The sequence below is a fragment of the Mytilus trossulus genome, chromosome 6 (genome assembly GCF_036588685.1).
Source record: "Mytilus trossulus isolate FHL-02 chromosome 6, PNRI_Mtr1.1.1.hap1, whole genome shotgun sequence".
Taxonomy (NCBI): Eukaryota; Metazoa; Mollusca; class Bivalvia; order Mytilida; family Mytilidae; genus Mytilus; species Mytilus trossulus.
The window spans coordinates 41,651,041-41,674,905 of NC_086378.1; the positions used below are offsets into that span (position 1 = coordinate 41,651,041).

Here is a 23,865-nt window from a genome sequence, read left to right on the forward strand (position 1 = left end):
TACATTTAATACTTAACAGAAAAAATATTTTAACTTGTGGCCACATATATATATATGTTACAGTAAATAGGTGAAATTAGGAACTACACGTAATTACTTAACATTTCAGTAATTACCTGTAATTACTAGTCAATTTAATAATTACAGTTATTTACTAGTTGTTTCTAATCAGTGATTACTGGTATTCACTGATTGTTTTTGTCATTTTTACAGCTAACTTGATATTTTTGTTTAAAAAATAAAGACATAATTAAAGATTTCAAATAAGAAAGTAAAGAGGTAGGGATTTTTAGGGCGTACTTAAGGATTTTGGATTATAAGGCACATTAAAAGTACATACTCTTTAGTGTTTGCAAGACATTTTTGAGAAGTATATAGGCAACTTAGCCTGCTCTTTTTGAAGCTGACATTCTTCGAAAGCAAATTTTACAAGAGTGACATTTTCATATTTCCTGTTTTTTGTGTTTCTCTTTTTTTATGAGTTTTTCCAAACTAAAGCTTATATACCTGCAATTAAATTTTATCATCGTTTCTTCCTGTTTAAGAATGATCTTTTTGTGTATTGACTACGTCAATTAAATGGTCTATTCCTTTTCTTTTACTTTCATTGTTGACATACTTTCCTTTTCGTTGAGCCTGCATATTTTGTCGCAAAAACAAAACATAGCTTACCAACCTTTATTCCGACGCCAGCGGCGTCAACAAATATTTTCTTTGTTGTTAAAGTTTTTTTTTCAATTTTTATAAGTTTCTTAAATTACCCTGAATTTCTACCAAACTTGAACAGAAGCTTGTTTATGATCAATAGATAAATTTCAAGAAGTAAATTTTGTAAAAAGTTTCTCTGTATTTTACTTATAAATGGACTTAGTTTGTATGCCAGTTAACATTACTTTCACACTGTGGTTGAAGTTTTTTTAAATTTTAATAACTTTCTCAAAATATCCTTGATTTCTACCAAAATTGGACAGAAGCTTGTTTATGATCATAAGATCCAGAAGTAAGGTTTGTAAAAAAAATACCTTTTTTCGTGTATTACTTATAAATGGACTAGTTTTTTCAGTCAACATAATATACACTCTGCAGTTAAAGTTTTGAAACATTTATTAGATTTCATTAACCATCTCGAATGTTTACCAAATTTGGACAGAAGCTTCTTACGGAACTTGTCAAAATATAGTATCTAGAGGAAAATTTTAATATTTTTTTCCTATTTTTGTTGGACCTGCGACTCACAGCAAAAGTAGGCGAGACACAGGGTTCTACGAAATCCTTTCGATTTTGATAACTGAATAACCATCGGTAACCAATCTCCACCTAGGGGTTGTGTAGAAGGTCAAATACATATGTTTTCAATGAGGTCCACTTATTAACTTGCAAGTGCACAACTCATCAACCATGTTTCTCGGCGTATTTAACAAAATAGAAACAGATAGGCTGCTGAAAGTGAAATTATTTCACAATATTATTTTCATTAATGATTTAGCAACAACAAAAATCATGTTTTTTTTTCATTTCGTAGCTAATGCAACTATAGCAAAAAGGTACATTTTAGGCTGATTACTTTTTAAGAGTACTCACTGAATTTCTAGTTAGTAATACCATAACTTTTGATCAGTTAAACATATTACAACATTGTTTTAACAGTTAGTAAATAGGTGTAAAAATTCATTTTAAAATTAGTAATTACTGGTAATTACTGGACCGTTTTAGGAATTACTTGTATTTACTAAGTGCATTGCATGTAATTCCTAAATTTTAGTAATTACGTGTAATTCCTAATTCCACCTATTTACTGTAACATATATACGACTCGTCTAAACCTCGTCTAAACCTCAACCCATCAAATTTAGATCTGTAAATTTGATTTCGTAAATATTTTGTTCTTCCCTCGCCGGGATTCAAGCCCATGCTACTGAGATATCGTGACACCAAATCGCCTGCACTGTAGCCGTCCCGCTAGACCACACGACCACCTGGGCTTCATAAAAATGAAGCTTGCGGTGGCCGGGTGTTGCCTTACCACGTCAGTTTTAATCTAGCGTCGTTATACAGTACATGATATATAAGGCATGGAGATGTTATTTTTACAGATCAGCTAAATTATCTATAGTAAAGGATCCTACAAATTAATGTAAGATACAGTCATAGAAAATAATTATATTGATAAGTACGTCTGAGCCAGTGACAACTCTACAACAGATTTATCCATCGGATCACCAGCAGTGATGGTGATACATTGCTGTGTACATTATGTATATACAACTTGTCTACAAATCAACCCAACAATGTTAGATCTGTAAATTTGCTTTTGCAAATTTTTTGTTCTTCCCTCTCCGGGATTCGAACCCATGCTACTGAGATATCGTGACACCAAATCGCCTGCACTGTAGCCGTCCCACTAGACCACACGACCACCTGGGCTACATAAAAATGAATCTCTCGGTGGCCGGGTGTTACCCTTCCACCTCAGTTTAATCTAGCGTCGTACTACAGTACATGATAGATAAGCCATTGAAATGTTATTTTTACAGATCAGCTAAATTATCTATAGTAAAGGATCCTACAAATTAATGTAAGATAAAGTCACAGAAAATAATTATATTTATAAGTACGTCTGAGTCAGTGACACTTCTACAACATATTTGCTGTAGGGGGTCAATTTTTCAATTTGCACTGCATGTAACAGACAATAATACCTAGACTTAACGATAGCTTTGATGGAATAAGATTAAAATAGTAATCATTATTTCTTTTTATGATGATCCTATTTTCTAAATATGAAAAAAATGATTTCCTTTATCATCATTATTTAAACAGGTGAGAAGTAGCAAAGAAATTTGCTTTATGTCTAATAATTGGTCAGCGGTTAATATTTAATTTTTCTTTAATTAGAAGTAGCAGATTTTCTAAAATATCCTCTGTCATTAAATGGTTTGCAATATGGAGTATACAGATCTGTAAATAAGTATATGAATAATGAGCTGGAGTATAAGAGGGTGCAGCTAGTGAATAAACCAAGGTTTGTAGTTAATTTTCAGTGTTTCCATCGAACAATAACAGCTTAGTAATCTAACCGTTATTCTTCTCAATGGTATAGTTACAGGTTTTTTTTGCAATATTGAGATTCGCCTACTCATCAAAGTTAGCACAAATTTGCAGATCCTCGTTCAGTCAAATACCATTATTTTCCCTTTTTATATTTTTTCCTGTATATCAATTGAAATAAAAAGATGCGGTAGAGTGCCAATGAGACAACTCTCTATTTAAGTCAAATATGTAAAAAGTAAGCAATTATGGATCAAAGTACGTCTATCAGTACCAAGTATTGGCTAACGTCGAACAGCAAGCTATAAAGGACTTTAAATGACTAGTGTAAAACAATTCAAACAGAAAAACAAAAGGTCGAATCAATACAAAAAAAACAAAAAACGCTGATGAGCCACACAAACAAACTTCATCGCATGTTTTGAAATAAACACAGATCGACTGCCTACCTATAATCTTATTTTTGCCTAGTGATATTTAATATTACTTATGGAGGTTTCCTCATTGTCACTCATACCATATCTATTCAATTTTACCAATTAAAATAGAATTCCGCTATTTTACATTAAAAACCAACACTTATGCAATTATTTATTAGAACAATGACCCACAAAAAAAGAAAAAAATTGTCAGTTTAAACAAATTATTATAACTTCTGAAGTCATTTTTACTGTCTTCACCATTAAAACGTTGATAGATCAACAACCACTTCAAGAAATTAGAGCTAATTTGGGACCCTTAATTCGTGATTTTGTGCACCCGTCTGTCCGTCCGACCAAATTGCTTTCCGATTGAATACTTGGGGTTTACTTGCTTAGGGCTGTTTTCTCCTCTGTTGTAAAAGATTTGTGAAATACTGTTATGAATAAATAGAATACAAATAACGGTTCTTAAAAACCTAGAAAATATTAGGTTTTTGAGGTTTAATCAATTGAAAATTTGGCGATGAATGATTCTCTTTAGATTTTTCCTATGTTTAACATTTACACTTATTTTCTTTCAACAACTATGAATACATAACTAGGATTTTCAAAAATGTTTTTATTATATGTAATAAAATAATTAACATACAGTTAGGGTTAGCAGACATTTTTTATCAGCACTTCAAGAATAAAACAAGAGAATTTCGAATATCTGACCAAACGTCAAAACAAGAGTAGCGAGCATCCTCAATTTAAGCATAATTATATCAATCAGTTAAGATTAAGGGATACACAATTAGTCTGTTATTTTAAGGTCAATAGACGCATTTTGTTGATTCTGGGCGATTTCCTGAATGTATATCTATTTGATTAACAAATACAAAAGTATGTCATTGATAAACAGTTGGAATGTTATGCTTGCTTTGCATGAAATGTTCCTATGTTTTCCTGATCCCCTTCTCTATTAATTACGATTTTAGATTCAATCGAATCAAGCTTTACAATATAATTGAATCTCTCATAACATCGAATTCTTTTTAAGGTTTACAATAACAGCATGGGTGTATATTCTTGAATACTGTGCAAGATCTCTGTGTAGTATTGTTCATCGTGCAATGTGGAATGGAACTTATAATACTCCGCTGATTTTTGTCACCAAGAAAGGTATGATTACATGTTGTTATTATGTTGATAATTTTAGTCATAGCCTTGTCGGTTTCTCATGACTTATGAGATTTGAATGTCGCCTTCCTATTCTGCCACTTTGCCACCTCAAACACTAACCTACAAGACCACTGCAAAGACAAAGGCAACATAGTTTCAATGTTCTCAACAGAACATTTAGCTTGGTCCGTAATAGATAATTATTTTCTTTTAAATTGTTTGAAAGAGAAGCGAACATAATATAGGTGATTTATTCAATAATTCGATAACAAACTGACAACACCATGAGCATATACATGTATGCCCTTGTCAGATGTTCTCTATCTTTTGTACAGCCTTTTTCGGTTTACTATGCATTTTCCTTTTGATTTTGAATTGAAATAAAGGACTGTGAGAAGAATAAGCAAAATGATGATGTTACAACACCTTTATTTAAGATGTGTAATCGTGTGTAGATTCTTGGACAATTCAGTTGATAGCAATGTTGGAGAGTTGTGAAATTAATAGAAAAGTGACTTTACTTGGGAATGTACATCATTTTTCATATTAACCATTTTGCAAATCCCAGTTTCTTCAAACCAGATGTCTACACAAACCAATCACAATATAAATTTAACCACTCAATTTGCTAAAACAATCTTGGTGCATTTGAATACGAACAAAACAATTAAAAATTAAGATTTTTCAAATTGGTTTATATCAATTTTTTTGAAAAAATTTTTTTAACTAAAAAAAAAAGGATGAAAAATTAAATCATATTTAACACAAACTTATTATTACTGTTTTTTTATATCCTCGTGAAATCAAAACTTGTAATATCATGAAAATTACAAATTTTAAATCTCATTTATAAATGATTTTACAAAAATTACTTCAAAAGATTGTTGTTGCATTTATTCAAACCAATTAATTTCAAAATTTGTAAAGCATTTTGCAAAATCTTTTTTTTTTCAGTTTAAAATGACAGATGTTTGGCGTAAATTTACACGGTCTTATCAAGAATGTTTCATCGAATTAACATGTATTTGGATGAAAAATAAAATCCCCAAAAGTGACTTATTGCCTTAAATAATGTTGTGATAATCATCATCAAAGGAGTAGGGGCAATAAGGCCCTTATTTGGCCCAAAAATTACTGCAAATTCAAAAGTTATCATACATATTCTCGAATTACTGAAAACTTGACTAAGTTATTCAGAAAAACAAAACAAGTTTGACATTAAACAAGTAACCATGGCAACAAATCATGACATAATTTGCATATTTTGTAAACTGTCGTGATTTTCCTTGTTTTTCGTCAAATTTTAAGTATATTTAAGATTGAAAAAGTATGTGCGCACCCAAGAACAACTTTATATTTGGTGAGATTATGTCAATAGTTATAACTAAGCTTCTGTTAAATTATTTTGTTGTTTCTTGGCTGACCACGATGTTTCCTCAACGAAAATAAAGATAGAAAACTGCATAAATTCTGTATTTTGAATCGTTTTTGTGAAAAACAGTACATATTATGACGTAATTGTGACGTCGTCAGATAAAAATCTTGATGTTTTTCATTTATATTTCTTGACCCTATGCATTCCTTAACATTATGTGCCATTTTGAAATAGTTATCTTTTTATTTCTTGGGCCAAAACCAAGCCTTACTGCCCCTACCGGAAATATGCTTAATGTCTGGAAGTTTCAGGCAAAAACTTTGCTAAAAAAAATAATTAAAGGTGGTATGGGAGTCTGAAATAAAAAAGATAGAATTTGTTCATACTTTGCCAAAACGTAGTATCTATTGATATATGTTGAAAAATATAATAAAAATGATAGATCATCGCGCATTTCCTCAAGCTACATGATGGGACAAAACGACACATTTTGTATGGATTATACAGAAAAAAACACCACTTTGTGATTAGAAACTAAACAAAATGATAGAATTGTTAAATACTTAAGGAAAAGATAGCTTTCAGACAATGCATTGAGAATATCAAAAAAAAAGATAGGGTCACCATACGTTTTTCCCGGCTAAAATACAAAATAGGAGAATTCTATGTAGAATCCTTCAGAAAATGCAATATTTTAGAGCTACCTCCCCTTAAAATGCCAATTTAAATAAAAAAATAAAAAATAACCAAAAATAATCAACATTTGCAAAAATATTAATATTTATAAGTTATATTCTCTATAAATTGGTTCTTTTAAATGAAAATTCACATTAAATATATATCTGCATTCCTGCATCAAATTTTGCTAACTTGATAGAAAAACTGGACCTTTGGTTCTCTGTTTTTTTACAATCAAAGATGGAGGAAGACACCCATACCACCTTAAATCTGAAATCCATCAAATTTTTCAAAACATTTTGAAGATGACCTTAATAGTCTTTGTAAAACTGACAACAATCCTATTGTTTCAGTGCATTGATTTTTTTAAATGATAAACACCCCAGGTGTTTTCGTTGGGGAGATCAAATAATAAAACAAACTCTGTCGTTGGTCGCCTCACAATTAAATATATTTCATGCATGAAGCATTTGCTCATTTCGTATTGATAAAAAAAGTTGGAAAGCGAACAAAACATGCAATCACTATGCAATACAAAGAATGGTAACGGACAATGTGTCAAAGGGACAACAACCCGACCAAAGAGCAATGAGTATGCAATGCAGTAAGTAAATTCCGCACCAGGAGGCGGCTTCAACTGGCAACTGAATATTATATAATGTATACTCGAAATCGACACAACAACTAAAACAAAAACGCATAAGACTAACACAGACTACAGGTTTCTGACTTGGGACAACGCATAAAATGCAATGGAGTTAAACATGTTTTGTAAGACCTCAACCCTCCTCCTATACCTCAAGCAAATATAGAATTAACAAACAGAAATCAATACGCACAGTTCAATTCATCATGATAAAACATAATTCGAGGACAAATCAACTCGTTCGTTGAACTGTACAATCAAAAGTTTTATAGCCAATAGACAATATTTATTAGCCCGAACACATTTACATTAAATGATTACGGCATACAAAATTAAGACAATAAACTTACAATATATAAATTGATCCATGTTTCAGGAAATCTTCACATACAGGTAACGTTGACGAACGGAGAAACACGAGCTGCTATAACAGATATAACAATTCCACGTCATCAATGGGTTAGATTGGTATTTGTTTTTGACAGAAAAAAGGTATGATGCACGTACGTTATCAACATGATACAGATTCGGTACTTACATACGAATAAGGAAATGTGGAATGAAACACCAATCATTCAGAGTTCAGTGAAGTAGATTCAAGTAATTATACACAGCCGTATGGCTTTGAACAATGAAGAGAAAACACCACCGTATAGGCTTTGATAGAGATTTTCAATAAAATGACATACGTACGTAACTCGACGTACGGACGTAATGGGACGGGTTATTGCCAACCATCAAATATGATTGAATACGTCTCTTCAGTTTGAACAAAGTGTTCCAAGACTTTTAAAATCACACACTGAAATGATCGCCTATATGATTTTTTTTTTATTATGACGAAAAATGATAGAAATATTGCATTTTTATTCATCACGTGGTTTTCCAGATTCCTGCTTTATTTAATTGACATAAGATCACGTAACAAACGTATCCCATACCTATCATAAGTACGATTCAAGTTATCTTACGTGGTTTTTATTATGAACATTATTTTTCAATACACTTTGCAGATGAACGCCCCATTATACTTTTTTTTTCTGTCTTTCTTTATAGTGTAAAGATCTTTTTATTACATTTGTTTCGGGGAAAATATTTAGAAGGATATGTTTCTGACAATTTCAGAAATATCGAAAGCAGAATTTGTCAGAATCTATCTTCATAAAGGTTGAAAATTCAGATATAACTATCGCTTCCATTTACTTTATAAACAAAAGTATTTATCATTTATCATACTATGTATTGATTAAGAAATCCCTATATGTTAGGTTTTTTTTTAAGAATTAAGGTGTGTTCGATTAGGGATTTTTTTTTTACGGGAATGCTATCGGAGTCCAAATACAAAAGATATTTCTAGGGAATATATATTTAATATACCTTGAAGTGAACTTACTAAGAGCATTTTATTGATAAAGAACTAAAAGGGGGTCACCGAATTCAAAATGTAACTCATTAACGGAAATGTGTAAGGTAAGTAACATTTAACAACATAACATAATAAGATTTTGTTGCCGGATGCGAATCCAAGATGCATCATAAAATGAATCAGCTTGATACGGTAATTTGTTTAAGTAACAGACAAAGTATAAATCGCAAAAAACTGAATCAAACAAGAGGTCATTACTGCGGGTTTTTTTAGAACGAACTTGTTACTTTGGGTGTGCAAAGTTTAAAACAGACACGTGGCATTCCTACATTTTATGGAGTACTCTTCTACCTTGTTTAATATAAGCAAAACTTAATATAGTTATCCATGTTATTACATGTATCAGCATCCATGCATGTTGACAAAAGTTTAATTAAATTAATAAAGTTAAGAGACATAGTGGATCTTAAACTTAGTAACCCCAAATTTGAAAAAAAGCGTTTTAGAGGAGGCCATACATATAATTTTGTCGATCAGGAACCTATTTTAATTATAATACCTAACCGAATACTGAGATTTAAGCCTTTAACCAAAGTTTCATTGAAATATAATGATTAAATGCGCACTAGAAATATATTTTAATGATAGAATTCCACAAATCTTAATTTTTCATAGACAGTATCTTTTAGCCATTGTGTGACCTATAAAGAGTATGATCACATACACCTATATTTTGCGATTCCTATTTTCAAGGTACCGTCCACTCCCTACTATACTAGCATAGACGTCTTTAAACCAAGGTGAGGCTTTAACTGCCATGATTCAAATCATTTGCCTCACCAGAAATAAAATTCAAGTTACGCTACTGTCGATTGATTGACAGTTGGTTGCTTAACGTCTAGTGGAAAATATTTCATTAACAATTAACGTGTAGAGAGCGCCTGCGTACATGTTCATCCCGCACATCTAAACGGACTCCCAACTTTGGCAATGGTTTAACTGCCGATCGCAATAAGACCAATAGTGATCATATTTCAATTCCCTTGATCAGGTTACTGTCGAGACGTGGCGACCAAAGTGACAGTTATTAAACGCCATATATTTTAGAAAAAATAATTTAAGAACATTGACGTTATATTACACCTACGTTTGTACGGGATCTTCCTAGAATTCATGCTTCATAATAATTAAAACCATGATATAAATAAATTAACTGATTCAGTAAAGTGTAATCGTATTTTTCCTACAGATGCGTCCTCATCAATTCCATTTGATAAAATTCTACGGAAAGGTGACCTGATTTTGTTTAACCTTCGACAAGAGTATCTTGAAATAAATTATAGAGGTATGCTAAAAAGGAGAAGTGGCAAGTCGGGTACACCTTTTACATTCCGGCGTGTTTGAAACTCTTTTCTTAATCTTATAACTTAAAAATGAGAATATGATCACGCTTCATATTCCATTATTTTTATTTGTTCAAACTTAATTTTGATTTATGAGTTTTACGAATTCACTGTTTAAGAGATAAATATATGTGTCAATTGAAATGATACAGTAATGATCGATGTGTTTGATTACCGGTTATTGAACTAATTATTCCCTTTAAGGTTGTTTTCGATGAAATCACTAAAAATTTAATAACAAAATATGTAAAAAATTAAAATAGTAGTTTGTGCTAGTTTTTAAATAATATTTCTTCCAACGAAGTATGTGTATTTAACACGTCAAAACTTTATGCAGTCTATGGTCCCCTCCGTCAACCTTCACTGCAAAGGCCGAGATACGATTAGATAGGTCGGTTATGTCGAGTTATGTCATTTTATTGGAAATCTCTATTAGACCGAGAAACGATGAGATAGGTCGGTTATGTCGAGTTATGTCATTTTATGGGAAATCTCTATTATTTTGTCTGACTGTAAATGACGTCTTTACACTTAATCCATTAGATGTTGAATACGTATTGATTGATATTTTAGTCTTAGATGCATAATAATCTTTTATTAGTTGTTATTGGCTAAAGCTGAGTACTCTTTGTCTTTTGTTGTAAGGATGTATGAGTATCCTGCCACGTCTTCTCTGTGTTTTTTAGGTATATTTCTATATTTATTCATCTGATTATTTAATTCTTTTTAACTGATTTTTATAGTGTGTTCATGTATTGTACACCATTGTCCCAGGTTAGGAGGAGGGTTGTTCCGTTCAAACTAGATTATGTGTAGATTCGACAGTCTAATAATGCCTCTCCTAAGTCAGGAGTAGATTAGTTCTTTTAGTTTATTGCAGTTTCTCATACATGTATTTGTATTTCGTTAATTGCAGTTTCTCGTATTTGTATTTCACTAATTGCAGTTTCTCATATTTGTTTTTCGTTTATTGCAGTTTCTCATATTTGTATTTGAATTGTTTATTGCAGTTTCTCATATTTTTATTTGAATTGTTTATTGCAGTTTCTTATATTTGTATTTTGTTTATTGCAGTTTCTCATATTTGTATTTCGTTTATTGCAGTTTCTCATATTTGTATTTCGTTTATCGCAAACGTAGTTTCTCATATTTGTATTTCGTTTATTGCAGTTTCTCATATTTGTATTTCGTTTATTGCAGTTTCTCATATTTGTATTTCGTTTATTGCAGTTTCTCATATTTGTATTTCGTTTATTGTTTTGTATATTCTTATCCTGTATTGTATCGTTGCACCACGGTCATAGGTTATGGAAAGCGTTTGGCGCAAAGTTTAACCCCGCGACATTCTGCATATATAAAGAGAAGATGTTGTAAGTTGTGCCAACGTGAAAACTCTCCAAAAGAGACTGAATGACACATTCAGCTGCCTGTTCTTCTGCGGTTGTCGTTTGTTGCTCAGTAACATATTTGCTTTTTGTTCATTATTTTGAACATAAATTAAGCCGTTAGTTTTCTCGTTTGATATGTTTTACATTTGTCATTCTGAGGTCTTTTAAAGATACCTATACGGTTTGTGCTGCGATCGTTATTGAAGACCGTACGATGACCTATATATAGTTGCAATTTCTGTGTCATTTGGTCATAAGGAGAGTTCTTTGATTGGCAATCACACCACATCTTCAATATATTTTATATACACTTTCTTTCTCATCAGACCGATACAAAGCAACAAAAACACTATCAAAAACACAAAAGACACAAAGAACAAATCTAAAAGTTTCGCAGTTGCTGAAACCTAATTTGAAACAAATGACAAACAATAATACAAAATCATGCATCTAAGACTAAATATCAATTGCATGTAGTACACATTCAACTTCGAATATTTTTAGTGTAAAGATGTCATTAACAGAAAAAAATGACCTTAAGCTTAGCCAAAATATAGGTACCAATAGATTGTGAGACTGTGAATGTACACATGTGTATAAAACACAACCGTAAAAATATGATGTGCTATCTCGTTTTAATTAGTTTTATACAGGTGCAGTCAAACTACAACTGTACATCGTATATCTGTATGCAAATGAAAAAAATAAGAAAAGGGTTTTAAGTAATGTATGGTAACGTTACAATTTACCTGTAACACTTTCATTGAAAACATCATTACAGACAAGGGCATAGCGAGTTCAGATACCATTTGCTATCTCGTTTTTAATTAGTTTTCTACAGGTGCGGTCAAACTACAACTGTACATCGTATATCTGTATGCAAATGAAAGAATTAAGAAAAGGGTTTTAAGTAATGTATGGTAACGTTACAATTTACCTGTAACACTTTCATTGAAAACATCATTACAGACAAGGGTATAGCGAGTTCAGATATCATTTGCATGTTTCTTTTTTTTACGCAGTGGAAGCTTACGTTTAACTATGGCAAAGAGTTCAATCAAACAAAATCAACGGAGTTCAGGTAAGTACATTATTTCAGTATGATATGCCAAATTTCCATTATAAGCTGAACTTTTTTAAATGTTGGGAAATTAAAACTTGTTCTTGATATGTCTATGAATATCAATCAACGGTTTACCGGTTTAATCGTCGAAAGGACCGAAAGTCAAATATTCAAAAATCGCTTATTTGTTAACAAGACCTTCTTCGATTTTACTAGATTTGATAAAAATGTTTCAGTAATTCTTACTCGATTTATCCCTTTCTTGACCTGTTGGTTATTTTGGTTTCTCTTATTCTTTCACGAAAAAAAAATCTTTTTGCAGATCATTTGAAAAGAAGGAATAAGTTTGCCTGGGTTTTTTTAAACATCATTAGAGAAACAGATTCCACCACCGAATAAATCACGGATTTTGAAAAAAGGGGAGGGCTAAAATTAATTGTCCTGCCCCCGAGAACCTATGACTTTTGATACCTTTCCTGAAATTCTCCAGTCATAATATATTTTACAAAAATTAACTCTAATACAGTTCACGTATTTCCAACCACTGTGACACCTAAATGCCAACTATTTCGCGGGTGTCTTCTAGTTAAAGTTTAAATATAAAAAAATTAATTTGAAAACTTTACTGTCTCGAGTGGGATAAATATCGAATCTCACTTGATGCAGTGGTAGAATCTATTTACATTGTTTGTATTGAACGCATTAATAAATGCTGTTCATTTCTCAAATGATCATCGTTTTTAGATTAATTTGACAGATCAATCGTCCAGTGTACTGCTTGTAGTTAGTAACCTCGAAACATAAAATTAATAAACACAAATTAAGGTCTATTAGCACGAGGTGAAATCTTAATTAAGCATTTTAGGCATATATGTAGTTTAACCGTTGTAAGTCGATTAGATTTTGCGGTTTATATGAAAATAAGCAAATATAGTTTGATTGCAAATGCCCAATGATCTCTCCACAGAGGCCACAGATATTAACAAGATTTATCAAGATTTAATTCATAACCTCAGACACCAACAAGTTTACAAGAGGAAAGTCAAAAGGAGAATTCGAAGAACGAAAGAGAAAAATATTTCTGTTTTTCACGTTCTCATGTTTTGCTGTAAGAAATATCGAAGGCATAAATTCTTTTTGCGGGCATAGAGAATAATTTTCTTCATAGGAGAAATTTCTACAAAATTTGTTCCATTTATTCCTTCCAACATGAGTAGATATTTGCGTATTTTAATCTAATTCCCCTTTTAATACCAATTGCTAATATCAACCCTTTAGGTATAGTAAAACTGAAGAAAACCCTTTTGTTTCTAGTTTTGATTCAGCAGTATATATGGATGATACAGAAGGATTGTTTGTAATTGGAGGATCTGATACAACACCAGGCTTCAGTGGTTTTATAGGAAAGCTTCAATGGTACAGGAACAAGGCTGTTGAATCCGATCAGGTTTGAAAGAATTATTAACGGGTTCACGTTTTAACAGATTTCAAAGACTAGATGTTATTTATATGCTTTCATTACTAAAATTGAAATAAAAAAAAACAAGAAAAATGCATATGGCTTAGGTTTAAAACTAGCAATGTCACCGTCGTTTTATGCTACTTTCCTTTATTAACATACGTATGTAAAGTTATATTTAAAAACAGACGTCTTTTTTTGGTGTTATACTTCATAACATTCTAGAAGTTTGTATTCTATTATTCACAGAACAATTAGGGTTCATTTATTTCCTTTTACTAGAACACACCCGTGATATCGCGGGTATGTGACTGAATTAAAGAATATAAATATGCGTTAGCCTTATTTTAGTATTGGTATTGCCATCTGATAAAGTCATGCCGATAATAATCTTTACAGTTTTCTCCTCTTTCAAAATCTTTCTGTTTGAATCCGTCGACCTGGAACTTATCAATTATTGGTTATATTAATTATTTGGAAAAAAGTGCCTGGAATGAAGTATTTGGAGATTTGGGTAAATAGCTAGACTGATTGCAATAGTACAATCCAAGTAGCGATAAACCATTAATCACCTTAAAACATTCTTGAAACATCAAATTAAATAATAAAACAGTAAAATTAACAATCCTTACTTTTATTTTCACATGTTTAAATCAAATTAAACTTAAAATAAACATTTAAGTAATAAATAATTGATCTGTCCAAATTAAGGGGAATAAACCACATCTTCACATTCCTCTCTCCTTATGACAAATTTTAAAGAATTTAATAATTGGAAAAAGAAATATTAAACATGGATGTGCTGAAAGCAATTAACAAAAGTATAAATCAATGCTAATAAAATGTCAATAAATGTCACAAAATCTCATATAAGCACACGGTTCCACACGGCATATAAACGTAAAGGAAAAGGACGATAAACACATGTTATAGAGAACAGTCACCCACAGAATGTATATAATAATGGTATAAGGACACAAGTATATGAATTCTTCAATAAAATACAGTTCTTCAAATGGAAATGGAATGTAATTAAGGTATATCTGCATGGTTCAAGTTTACAACCAATGGTGTTCTCACGAAACCACGTTAAACGTGTATTTTTGCGTCCTCTAAAGTCAACCTGTAATAGCGGATCTCACGGAATCACGTTAAACTTGTGATTACGGGTTCAAGATGATTAAACGTTGTAAAAAGTAAGAAAATTGATTCAAGAACGGCTTACTTTATCAGCTGGTTGTCTTCATTCAATCTTTCTGGAACTCAATATATTTCTGCCATGACTTATAAAAGTCACAAAATAGCTAGACTGATTGCAATAGTACAATCCAAGTAGCGATAAACCATTAATCACCTTAAAACATTCTTGAAACATCAAATTAAATAATAAAACAGTAAAATTAACAATCCTTACTTTTATTTTCACATGTTTAAATCAAATTAAACTTAAAATAAACATTTAAGTAATAAATAATTGATCTGTCCAAATTAAGGGGAATAAACCACATCTTCACATTCCTCTCTCCTTATGACAAATTTTAAAGAATTTAATAATTGGAAAAAGAAATATTAAACATGGATGTGCTGAAAGCAATTAACAAAAGTATAAATCAATGCTAATAAAATGTCAATAAATGTCACAAAATCTCATATAAGCACACGGTTCCACACGGCATATAAACGTAAAGGAAAAGGACGATAAACACATGTTATAGAGAACAGTCACCCACAGAATGTATATAATAATGGTATAAGGACACAAGTATATGAATTCTTCAATAAAATACAGTTCTTCAAATGGAAATGGAATGTAATTAAGGTATATCTGCATGGTTCAAGTTTACAACCAATGGTGTTCTCACGAAACCACGTTAAACGTGTATTTTTGCGTCCTCTAAAGTCAACCTGTAATAGCGGATCTCACGGAATCACGTTAAACTTGTGATTACGGGTTCAAGATGATTAAACGTTGTAAAAAGTAAGAAAATTGATTCAAGAACGGCTTACTTTATCAGCTGGTTGTCTTCATTCAATCTTTCTGGAACTCAATATATTTCTGCCATGACTTATAAAAGTCACAAAAGGAACACCTTAACCAACTAAACACAATTCAAACATCCAAATTTGGTAAAAAGGTTAAAAAAAATCCAAATAAATGAGCAAACTCATATACAAACCTATTCAAACAAGAATCTTAGCAACAGGCTAAACAAACCCACATCTAAAGAAAAAACACAACTAAATAAAACAACGTTTTTGAGGGTGGTTTCGATTGCAAAACTGGCTCAAAAACGCGATAAAGAAAAAACAACAAATCCAATCAAAAGTTTGAAACCATACATTCTTAACAATATGAATTGACAAAATAAGTGAAATACTTAATATGCATATTAAAACGCATAAAAGAGGGACGAAAGATACCAGAGGGACAATCAAACTCATAAATCGAAAATAACTGACAACGCCATGGCTAAAAATGAAAAGGACAAACAGACAAACAATAGTACACATGACACAACATAGAAAACTTAAGAATAAACAACACGAACCCCACCAAAAACTAGGGGTGATCTCAGGTACTCCGGTAGGGTAAGCAGACCTTGTTCCACATGTGGCACCCGTCGTGTTTTTTAATGAGATAACAAATCCGATAAATAGTCTAATTCGGTAAGTCACATTCATGAAAGGGAAGGTGATTGTAGTTACGACGTAAGAAACATATCCGATATCATTTGGGAAACGGTTGTTCCATAACGGTCAATCAACTCGTGATGGCGTCCAAAAAATTTACGAAGAGATTATTTCAACTTCACCATTTGAAAATCTTGATTTAATAGCTTCCTTGTGATCAAAAACACTCTGTCAAGAAGATCATGATAAGAAATGCAAGCACGGGAATATCGTATCTATTGGGAGATATATACACCGTATGCAGGTGCTGCTGGAATGTTGGTACTTAGAAATTGAAAGTTCACACTGGGAAAGCTGAAATCATCTCTTTTGTTTAAAGTTTTGTTTTCAATCGACCCTCATTGTCAATTTATAAATGTAAGTCAAGATATGAGGACGACTTAACTGTATCTGTTGTATCCTTTATCTCTAATTCAATGGGATAGATGCATTCGACCTAGTCACAAAACTTTGAATTATTTAGTGAAAGAACTTCATCTATATAGCGGAAAGTAGAGTTAAAGGATATTGCTAACTTCTTATCTTTCTTCCAAAGAAGTTCCTGTATGAAGTCAGCCTCATAATAATAAAGAAACAAGTCGGCAAGAAGAGGGGCACAATTCGTTCCCATTTGAATGCCGATAGTCTGTTGAAAAACACGTCCTCCGAACGTAACAAATATGTTGTCAATCAAGAAAATAAAGCATCTTGATACTGTCAGTTTCAGAGAATTTTTTATTTGAATAAAGCAATACCAACTCTTTCAATATAAAACATTATATATCCAATCTTCAACTGGCTTATCCGTCAAACAGGAAAATTTATCAACTCTAGTTTTCAAATTGTCAGAAAAACTCTTACCCAAATCATACATAATTAAATTTTGCACTCTGTTGACAACTTTGCATGATTTTTTTTCACATCCCTTTTAACTGAATAAGAAACTGTTTTTTTTTGGTTAAACAACTGGTTCAATAACATGCACATAATTGAAACTTTTACCAACCTTATGTGGAAAATTAGTTCAAATATATACACCTGCCGAACAATTCAAACATTTTTCAACTTAAAACTTCCTATAAACCAGCTTTATAAGAATTTTGACAATATGATTAAAAGAAGACTTCACACAAATTAAATCTAAATTGTCTTCAGTTTCACCACTTTCAACAGTTTCAATTGTCAAAGACTAAAACTCTGTAGCTAACAAAATAGCATCATCAAAAGTTTCAGGATGCTTAAACTGAACAAATATCCTATTTCCTTTTCTAATTTGCTAACAAAAAGATCCATAAAATAAGATTGTAAACTGTGAAAATTATCTGAATAAGCACGATGACATACCGGTTTGAATCTATGTCCAAAATCTTAGATTAATCAAGCAAAATTGTACAACTTTTAAGTAGATTTATAAAAAGCTATCTTTTCCTTACGATAATTAAAACTTTGCAATAAAATATTTTTTTTTAAATCATAGCTTTGCAACTGATTAGGAGTGAGAAGACTTAAATTAGTTCGTGCTACTTCTCTTAAATCTATTACTAGCTAAAGAGCCTATTCAGATAAATTCCAGTTATTCCACAAACTAACAACTTCATATTTAATTTTAAAAATCTTGTAAATCTGCACTAAAACCGTCAAAAGTACAAGGTTTCTGTTCAAACTTTATCATATTGCAAATCAATAATTAAATATAAGCAACATAATTAAGAGATCAAATATCCTGGCAACGGCACCATTTGTAACGAGAGGAGGTCGGTGAAGACACCTCCCGGGACATGTTGGGGCGATTACTTCCTTCCTATTCGACCATATCTATAATACTAAAATAACGAGGTCAGCTGCCTTGGGGTAAAAACGACAAATGAAAGAATATAACTTTATATATAGCTTATATAGGACAATGGTGTTGATTAAAAATTACATAGACCCTTTTGTTTTCAACGTAATTATTAATGCCAATAATTAACAAGTTCCGGGTCGAATCCGATACCGATACCAATAGTATATTCATATGTTACCTAATACCTTATCTGTACGTTCCGCATCTGACAGGCGCATCACCAAACGGTGTATTTAGTATTTTGCTATATACACGGCCGGGTCATAATAACAGGGTTGACACTACTAAATTGAATCATTGTCACATTATTCCCTATTGTAGTACTTTAATTAAAGTGTGACTTTCTAAGATAACAATACGAATACTAAAAATCTGGACTTAAAATAATGCGTATAGATACAGTTTTCAATTTGTTTGCCGGCATGACGTAAAACATCGAATCAAAGAATTCAACTTTATTTATAACTAATGCAGGACAATGCTGTTGATTAAAAAATACTCAATTCCAGGCAGTTTTGTTTTCCAAATAATTAATATTACCAATAATTGATAAGTTCCAGGTCGACGGGTTCAAACAGAAAGATTTTGAAAGAAGAGAAAACTGTACAATTTATAATCGGCATGACTCTGTCAGATGGCAATACCAATACTAAAATAAAGCTTACGCATATTTATATACTTTAATTCAATCACAGACCCGCAATATCACGGGTGTGTTCTAGTGTACATCAGATTGTGGTTGAAAATGGACATAATTCAATTGAAACTATATTGATTTACTAATGTACAATAAAAACAAAGTCGGAAATAACCAGAGTACGAAAACTAATTTCTAAATGCAGTTCAAAAATAAAGATGTTCCGAAAGTTTTTCCTAAGTATATTATTAAATTGTTTTTCGCATTGTGTTTTTAAAGTATTAAAACTTGCACTAAAAAGAGTGACTAATTCCGGAGAACTGCATTTCAACGATGGCTAACTCTGGCCTCCAGTAGGATGATTTCCACACCGGAGAGGATTTGGAGGCCTGTGTAAGGCCGACTTCGACTGATCATAAACTTTAAGCTTTATCTTGTCATTTATCGTTTTATAGAGTGCACTCTTTATAGCCCACCAAGATTAAAATTTTCACAAAAATTGTTTCAAAAATTTGCAAATCTGTAAAATATAAATTTAGAAAATCTCTTTATCTGGATAATGACAAATGAAGATTTAGTTTTTAATACAGATTTGAGTCTATACATAAATAAAAAATTTCCAGATCAGACAGAAAAATAAAGAGACAAAAGTAAAGACAAATTGATAGATAGTTATCAAAGGTACCAGGATTATAATTTAGTACGCCAGACGCGCATTTCGTCTTCATAAGACTTATCAGTGGCGCAAAATGTTTATAAAGCCAAACAAGTACAAAGTTGAAGAGCATTGAGGATCTAAAATTCCAAAAAGTTGTGCCAAATACGGCTAAGGTAAACTATTTCTGGGATAAGAAAATCCTGAGTTTTTCGAAAAATTAAAAGGTTTGTAAACAGGAAATTTATAAAACCACATTATTGATATTCATGTCAATAATAAAGTTATTCCTCTTTGTAATGGCTCTCTCCTACCATGTACATGTTATTTTATAGTCATATTCAAAATTTAGAATAAAAATAGGGAATGTTTCAAAAAGACAATAACCCAAATAAAGATCAGACAACAGTCGTAGGCCACTAATGGGTCTTTCCAAATCAGATTTAATTATTCACAATCAGTATGAATGTTACATTGCATGTGTTTTTTGTATGGATATTGTATGAACTTCGTGATTTGTGTTGATTTATATTCTCTTTATGGAACATTTGATAAGGAATAAAGATATTTAATTTGATTTGATATAAACAGCACAGTCATTGAAAAATTTAAAGCACCATAAAAACACCTAATACTAATTTAAAAGTAAGATCAACGGGAACCCGTTTTAAACAAAATAACTGGCGATCTCATGTGCTTCTAAGGGTAAAAGATCACATTTCCCGTATGTCATTGTTGTGCTGCTTATGTAAATAAAAATGTGTGATTAGTCACATTCGATGATAAGGGAACGGGATTGTAGTAATGATAATTGGAACATATATGTCGTCATCTGTGAAGCAGATACTTAAAGTCAATAAAAGTCAAACAACTTGTGTTGGTTTCGATAAAACTTTTGGAGATATTTTTGGTAGACGTCATTTTTAGGTTTTTTTGTGTTTGTTTTTTTAGATTGCTTATCCGGACCAACACCATCCCATGTTTCAGTTGGATTTTGTTAACAGAGAGATAATGTGTCAGAGATTCAAAGAAAGAAATCAAAGACTATTTTCAGCCTATAAAACCAAAAGAAACACCATTAGTGCAGAAGGTAACTGTTTTCAAGTTAAGAGTGATGATTCGTATACGACCATTGTTCTATGGCGTTTAATAGTACACCAAAAAAATATATAATACTTCATTGGGAACCCCACAAAATAAAAAATATTTCCATACTAAATTGAATTCCACGAAGTCAACATAATCTGTCCAATAAAATATTAATCGCTTACAAGGATTTCTGCTTACATTCCTTTTGTTCCAATTGAGAAGAAATATTTGTCTCAAAATCATTCATGGCTGTGGATTTACACATAAAATGGTATGTCAGTAAGTCAATAATTCATTTAAAACACCAATCCCTCAAACAAATCACTAGTGTTTCAAAAATTGCTGCGGACGCATGAAATTCATAAAATGTTGTTATATTTTAACAGTGCCAGGTCGATACCACTGTTGGTAGATTGTACAAAACTCTCTAAGTCTTTTTTGTCTCTAATTTGATTCATTTTTCAGATCTTTTAAAACGCTTCACAATGTCCGATGTTTACTTTGACACTGGAAGTGAACCAATGGCATCAAAACTTGTATTAAATATCGTTTTAATAAAAAAAAAAGGTTGAATGTGTTTTATAAACATGTACATGTTTAAAAGCAGTGAATGTGAAGTTCATTCAAAAAGAAAATCAAAATCTTCATAAATGTTCCAAAATAGAATTATTGACTTCTCAGACACTAATTCGCCGATATTTTCCCGGAAACAGGGGCCTAAGACTACGAGTCGAATAAAAGCTCTACAGAGCTTATGTTGTTTTGTTATATATATATATGTGTAACCGACTTTAAATAAATCTTTTATGCTTATGCTAGACCTCTCGTTATAACTTCGACCGAGGACAGCGCAAGTGCGAGTAAAAAACCATGACGAAAAAATGTAGACAAACGTGTTCTTAAAGGTTAATTGTAATACTATGATCTGTTAAGCTATAGTTTAATTAAAAATGGGAACACATGGAAAATATGAAAAAAAAACAAATGTCATGGCTCTTTCAATTCAACTTTCTGTCTCCATTCCACGTGCTTATCAATGTTACGATCCGATTTTCGGCAACAAACTCGAAAGTTAATTAGCTTGCGATCAACTGATCGAAATATTAGTTGTCGACAATACATGTACGTTATAGATGTGTAAATAAAAAAAAAGCCTGAATTCATGACTAAGTTTAGTATATAAGCAAACATTGGTTCAATGATAACATTGAAATTTCAAATAAGACGTGTAATACAAATAAAATTCTAACTAGGTTAACCTTCAATTTTAAATCTCGAATCATGGATAATCATAATCAAGTGATTGCTTTTTTAGAAATTTATTATTTTATTCTTTATCTTCGACCATTATAACATGGTAAATTGTGTGTTGTCAACATTATTACACCGAGCGCAGGCATACATTATGAAACCCATATCAAAATGAGATAGAGCATGTCATAAAGGTTTTATTTCGATTAATATAGAAAATCCGGATTCATGTTCGTACCATGAAGCAAATATAAAAGACAGGATCAAAAGGCAGCCATTGTCATTAGATGAATATGTATATTATAGAAAACCAAGCGATTTACAATTTAAAAGTATTCAAAATAAATTAGCGCTTAATATAACAATTATTCTATTTACTTTCCTATTGAGCAATACCAACATAAATGTCCATTTTATTCTCTGGTGTCTTGGACACACAACTGTTGATGCAAATTTATTTATGACGTCCCCATGATTCAACCCAGAATTTTTTTAATTGACCTGTATCAATTATATGGAATATGGCAGTTGTTATCTAAAGTTCATTTCTATGTATGTTGGCGTTAGCTTTTGTTGTCATTCAGTGTGACTGTTGGTCTGTTTACCTCTTATAGTTGATGTGTATTCCTCAGTTTAAGTTCGTAATCCGTATTAGAATTTGCATTATCCGAATATAACTATAAGTGTAAAAAGTCGTCTTAATCTGCTCTAAATAGCACATGTCTATAATGGTCTTGACTGAAATACCAATATATCTTCTTAATTTTTCGTCCTATCGTAAGAATTTCGTATAGTCATATTTTCTAAAAAATCGTTTAAAGGACTGATAGTATATTGGAAAGTTTTCAACTCCCATTTTATAAAATAAACATTTACATACATGTATTAAAACAAATTCTAAGCTATTATCAATTCAAATAACTTATTCCGTATCCTATTTTTTCTAATCTTTAAAATTAGAACAGTTTTAAATGATTTTCAAAAGTGAAACCATCTTTTTTTTTAAATTCAGACACAAGCTTTAGTGTCTTCTTTTTCGCTATTATATACATCTTTACCAATATTTTCGATTAATTATGTACTAAAACATGTAAATCGTTTGTTTTTTATGTCCGGATTATGTAAAAATCCGACAGTCCCATAATCTGACAGTCATGTAGTCCGAGTCTTATATCGGAAAATCCTATAGTTTGACAGTCTAATAATCCGGCAGCCCAGATGTCTGACGCTCGGTCAGTTGTCTTTGAAAAAAATGACGGATAATGTCAGTTATCATTCCGCGACGTGTACGGTTCGTCAACTCAATTCAAGCCTCCTCCTTCATCAAAAGAAAAGACAAAAGTCGTTTTATGCGTTCAAAATTCAAAATATGTAAAAAGACATCGACTGAAATTTTGCAAGCAGTATACCATCGTTCATATTACAAAAGTTCTACCAGTATACATAATTGTTCCCTCTTTAGTAGTGAAGAAGCTTCCAACCTGGCATTTTATGAAGACAGACCATCATCGGACTGTTGTCCCTCAGTTTTGGTATTTGAACGCGTCCTAAAATTCAGACATTCGACTAAAATTTTTGTATATTTTGTTGCAACAAATTATTCAAGAAAGATAAGAACGTCCGCAAGTTTCAATCACATGAGCTTATCAAAAATATTTTAGCCGTGACATAAAGCAACGACGAAATTTTTTAAACTTTAAGCAAAATA

General features: G+C 31.5%; 1 protein-coding gene across 1 annotated transcript in view; it reads left to right on the plus strand.

Annotated features, from left to right (window-relative positions):
• The window catches only part of LOC134721353 (protein sel-1 homolog 3-like), a 151,092-nt gene that overhangs the window by 48,641 nt on the left and 78,586 nt on the right, over positions 1-23,865 (plus strand). The window contains exons 3-8 of the mRNA XM_063584293.1: positions 2,896-3,022; positions 4,513-4,634; positions 7,710-7,825; positions 12,513-12,571; positions 13,868-14,000; positions 20,769-20,907. Of these exons, the coding sequence (XP_063440363.1) occupies positions 2,896-3,022; positions 4,513-4,634; positions 7,710-7,825; positions 12,513-12,571; positions 13,868-14,000; positions 20,769-20,907 (696 nt within the window). The remainder of the gene's footprint in view (positions 1-2,895; positions 3,023-4,512; positions 4,635-7,709; positions 7,826-12,512; positions 12,572-13,867; positions 14,001-20,768; positions 20,908-23,865) is intronic.